Source organism: Aplysia californica, unplaced genomic scaffold (genome assembly GCF_000002075.1).
Source record: "Aplysia californica isolate F4 #8 unplaced genomic scaffold, AplCal3.0 scaffold00169, whole genome shotgun sequence".
NCBI classification, from domain to species: domain Eukaryota; kingdom Metazoa; phylum Mollusca; class Gastropoda; order Aplysiida; family Aplysiidae; genus Aplysia; species Aplysia californica.
In genome coordinates this window covers 208,556-213,306 of record NW_004797439.1, presented here as the reverse complement: position 1 = coordinate 213,306, position 4,751 = coordinate 208,556, and the positions used below count along the sequence as shown (strand labels likewise).

Below are 4,751 nucleotides of genomic sequence, written 5' to 3'. Positions count from 1 at the left end.
TCTAAAACTGCAAGAAAAAAATATATAATTTCCAACATCGATACTTGCAATTACAGCTATGCAGTGGAAGGTAGACAACATTATTTTCTAGACCTTAGTATACTCGAACTACAAAGAACAATGTGAAAAGGGTCAACGTTCTGGACAAAGACATTTCGGATAATTTCCTTCTCAATATTCTCATTACAAGACTAAAGAAAGAAGTAAAAACTAGAAACAGATCATTCTCGGAACCTGAAAGATAAATTTACACAAGTTTCTATGTGATATTCGTGACGCTCTAACTACGAGTTCCTCTATTGACATAGAAATCCTTAACACCATCATGTGGAATATTTTTACATGATCATGCTCCTGTATAAAAAAAAGAAAGAAAATTATCCCAAATCGTCAAGTTGTAAAGTGGTTTAACCAAGAAATAAAGGCTACAAAATAAAAAAGACAAGCGGACAGAAAATGGAGAAAAGCACGACTTGGAGGGAATATAAATTTTATATCTTTGAAGAATTCTGCCACTAAAAATGATCACAAAGGCCAGGCGAACTTTCTTTTTGTCGCAATTTGAAAATGTTTTAAGTTGGAAAGGACTTTTTACTGTCTCTAGTGGGTTACTTGGCAATCAAAACAGAACAGTGTTACCCCCCGCTACCAACGAAAAACTGTGTAGTAGCTTTTCGATTATTTTTTTTTAAACAAAATCACTTTCATCAGACAAGGACTCGATAAAACGGGCACAATTGCCCCAAATTACCATCCGTTTGAGGGGCTAGTCATCGGTTACTTCACTCCAGCAACGGAAAAAGAAATACAAAAGATTACATTAGGTAGTCCATCAAAAACGTGTGCCTTAGACACCATGCCTACCTGATATATTGAAAGGGATTTATGAAAGAAAGGTGTGTCTTCTTACTCTTTTGAACTCTCGGCTTCGTTCGATATTTCACTTTAGAGACTAAATACTACTGTTGGTGTAAAGGGTACTGTCGTGCGGAGGGAGATCACCCTAGAATGTAACACTTTCGATTCGAAGCGCCCTCCAGCCACCGTTTATGCTTTATACTTATACTCGTCCTGGACGTGCGACCCTATATGTCGAACCCTCTGCGCTGTTTCAAGTGTCAGAACTTTGGCCATAGCCAGTCGAGATGTCGACACGCAGTCGTGTGTCGTCGTTGTGGCAAGACCGGGCATCCTGAAAAGGAGTGTAAGGCTAGTCCCTGCTCTCCCATATTGCCACGGGCCAGCACACAGCCTTCAGTAAGGAGTGCGTCATCAAAGAGTAGAAAGCGCAAAATGGTTGCTTCTTTCAGGAGGCGAGAAAGACTGTCTGCCCGCCAGCTACGACTTCGGCCCCAGGCTGGTCTTTTTCGAAGGCTGTCCGGCTGGGTCACGTTGTCGACCAGTACTTCAAGTGCCGACCTCGCAGAGCCCATGGTCAACCGGCAAAGAGCTTCTCCCAAAAGTGAGAAGCCTCCCCCCCGTCCAGGTGCCACTCTCAAAACCGCTTCATGGTCCTAGTGGAGGATAGGATGAACTCTTCCTTCACCCTCTCCTCTTCCCATCCCCCTCCTCTATCCTTTATTCTTCCTCCTCACGCTCCACGCCTCTCTTGTCTTGGAGTACGAGGTTCCTCCCTCCCTCCCTCCACTTCCTAGCTCCCCTTTCTCTTCTCAGCACCTCCCCCTCTTCCCAGCCCTCCCCCTCCCTATTCCCAGCCCCTTTCGTCTGCTCCACCCCACCCCTCCAACTTTTCCAAAAGATTCTCCCCCCCCCCCCTCCCTATGGAGGGTGACACTCCGATCCACCTCCCAGGTATATCCCCGGGAAGGACGGAGCCCGTCAAAACCATATTTATGTTGTTATGTTGCTTCTGTTTTATTTTCACTGTCGTTAGTGATTGTCCAGCATTCAAAGCCATATAGAAGGGTTGACGATACATAGCATTTCAGAACTTTCATTTTGATAGTCTTTGAGGTGTTTCTATTTTTCAGGATTGGGCTCATTTTATTGAAACTAGCCGTAGCCATTGCAATTCTCCGTTATATGTATGTGGAACATTTGGCTTCAGATGTTATTATACACCCTAGATATACTGTTGAACTTGTTTGATCTTTTCGCCTTTGCTAATGAGATTACAAATAGGATTTGCTGGGGGGGGGGGGGGGGCGGGGTTATATCACCATGCATTCTATTTTCTGAACATTCAACAACGGTCCTTAACGTTCACTTTCTGTTACAGCATTATCTACCAGGGGGTTCAAGAAGTCTTGAAAAAACGATAGAGCTTTGTAACTTGGCACACATACTTTTATTTCTCTACATAGTCACCCTGCAGAGTAACACAATTGTGTCCCCTCTCTTTGACATTCAAAAGTCCTTGAGAGAAAAATGACCCTAAATGGGCCCCTAGCCAGTCTTAAACAGCTTTAATGGCGTCATTGTTGTCATGGAAACGATGTCCTTTTGGTGATTTTTTAAATAAGGAAACAAGAAAGTCTGAAGGGGCTAGGCCTGGTCACGAACCTGGGTGTGGTAGGAATTCAAAGCCGCATTATTCTGCCGTCTGGACTGCGTGTTGTGCCCTTTGCGCAGGGGCTTTGTCATGCTGCAGGAGGACCCCATTACAGAGTTTTCCAAGCCTTTTCCTCACCAATTCGGACCGCAATTTTATCTGCAAACCCAAGTGATAGTCTCCTGTGACTGTTTTTCCATTTTCCAGGTAGTCAATCATGATACCTTCACAATCCCAGAAACATGACAGCACTTGACGGTGTTACCTTTGCCTTCTTTGGTCTTTGGTGAGGGAGACGAAGGGGTTTTCCATTGCATGGAGGATATTTTTTGTTCTGGATCAAAATGATAAATCCATGTTACATCCATAGTCACCATGTTTTTAAAGAAATGTGTGTCATTGGACTCAATTCAAAGGAGAGTTTTGCAGGACTCAACGCTCTGCTTTTCTTGCTCATTTGTCAAAAGACGGAGTACTCACCCCGCAGACATCTTATTCATGTTAAGATGGCATTGGAGAATTGTTTCAATTGACCCTACACTGACTCTCGTTTCACTTGAGAGCTGTTTAACAGTTATACGTCGGTTTTGTAGAATCGGTTTCTTCACTATGGACACATTCTCTTCAGGTACCACAAAGTATGGGCGCCCTTACGATCTCCATTCATCACTGACATGAATAGAGATTTAAATTTCCTTACCCAGTATGTCACAGTATTATAGCGAGGACATTTGTTACCATAAACCATTTCCTGAAAAAAAGTCCTACAGGGATTTTTTTTTTCCTGGCAAGTGTAAAAACTTGATAACTTAGCGATATTCAACGGGCTCCATGGCACAGCTTCAGCAAAGAGAAACAAACGTTTTCGTGCATGGTTTCATTGAACACGCTGACTATAGTGCAGTAAAAAAATTCGTGGCGCAACTTATTGTCAAATATCTCCTCAACTATCGAACATGAGCTCTCCAGCTTTTGCACAATGACTTGTATCAATTGATCTTAACATATCAATATTTTTATAAAGACCTATTAGCACTATTCTAAAAAATTCCTCAATAAATGTTAAATAGGCCTACTAATTTCAAAAATAATCGCGAGATTATCTTTATTGAACGCATCCAAAGATAGTGAATAACAAGATGGGCCACTCAGCCCAAAAAGTGTCCGCAGGATGTATGCTCTTTGCTTCAGATGGCGCTGCAGTCTGTTTTGAAGCTCTCTTTCGTTTTTCCAGAAGAAGAATAGGAATAGCACCTCCTTGCGTGCGCAGATCGACTGCTGTTCATCAGCAGTTCGGGTACGTTCAGTGCGGAGTTTTAGGTTTTTTTTATTTTAATGACCTCTCTCCTTTCATTCTAAAGTCAAATTAAACGAAGAAAACCATCACCCTTTCCTCTGGTAGAGGTTTTTTGTCAGCGTAACCATTTTAAAAAAGCGTTCTTCCGAAATGTATCCCAAAACTTGCTAGTTTCACTTTGATTTTTTAAAACTCAAGTAGGGTAACTCTGTTCGCAAAGAGTGCGCTTTTGTGAAGAGGGCGCCACCAAATTTTGAGGACACTTTTTTAATTGGCTCAAAGAGAGAAGTGGCCCATCTTGTTATGTACTATCATTGACGCATCTTTAGAGAACCCCTAGTGCAAAAACGTGTTTACTCTAAAATGTATTTCTTGTAACTAGTTTTTCCACTAAAAAGTATCATTGGTGAGCTGTGACGTAACCCATATATGCGTATCTAAAATGTGTGTGAGAATCGGAAAGTGCTGTGAACAATTCCAGTTTCCGCGTGATGAAGATTTGTAGTATTTTATATAAGTTAATGAAGAAGAGGGGTTTTTTTTAATCTAGCCTCAACTGTTGTGAAAAAAATAAGATTAAGTTAAGACAAATTTATACTAACTGCTGTGCAAAGTATGGGTGACATTGATTCACCCGTTAAAAAGATAGTTGAGGATAAGTTGCGCCACGAACTTTTAACCCCTCTATAGTGCCTTTTTATCGTAGGAATTTCCCGAATATTTGCACGGCGTGTTCAAAAAGAAATTGTCTAAAGGCTAGGGAAATTTCATTACTCTACCCTGATTCCTTCATACCCAGACCAAAGACTTATTGAACCCCCGTCGTAGAAGCGATTGAAGGTCCTTTTCTGAGTCTGTTATTAAATCTGTGTCATCACCATATCTGATGTTATTAACATTTTTACCATTCACTTTTAGACCTGGACATTCTTCTATGGTTCT

The 4,751-nt window shown here is 41.6% G+C and overlaps 1 protein-coding gene across 1 annotated transcript; it reads left to right on the top strand.

Moving 5' to 3' along the window:
- Positions 1-1,089: 1,089 nt before the first annotated feature.
- Positions 1,090-1,518, top strand: LOC106011726 (serine/arginine-rich splicing factor RS2Z33-like). Its single transcript, XM_013082318.1, has one exon. The coding sequence runs from the start codon at positions 1,090-1,092 to the stop codon at positions 1,516-1,518; it is 429 nt and encodes a 142-aa protein (XP_012937772.1).
- The last annotated feature ends 3,233 nt before the right edge of the window (positions 1,519-4,751 follow it).

Excerpts from the sequence above, each read along its gene's own strand:
- LOC106011726 (XM_013082318.1), top strand. The coding sequence starts at position 1,090 with ATGTCGAACCCTCTGCGCTGTTTCAAGTGTCAGAACTTTGGCCATAGC.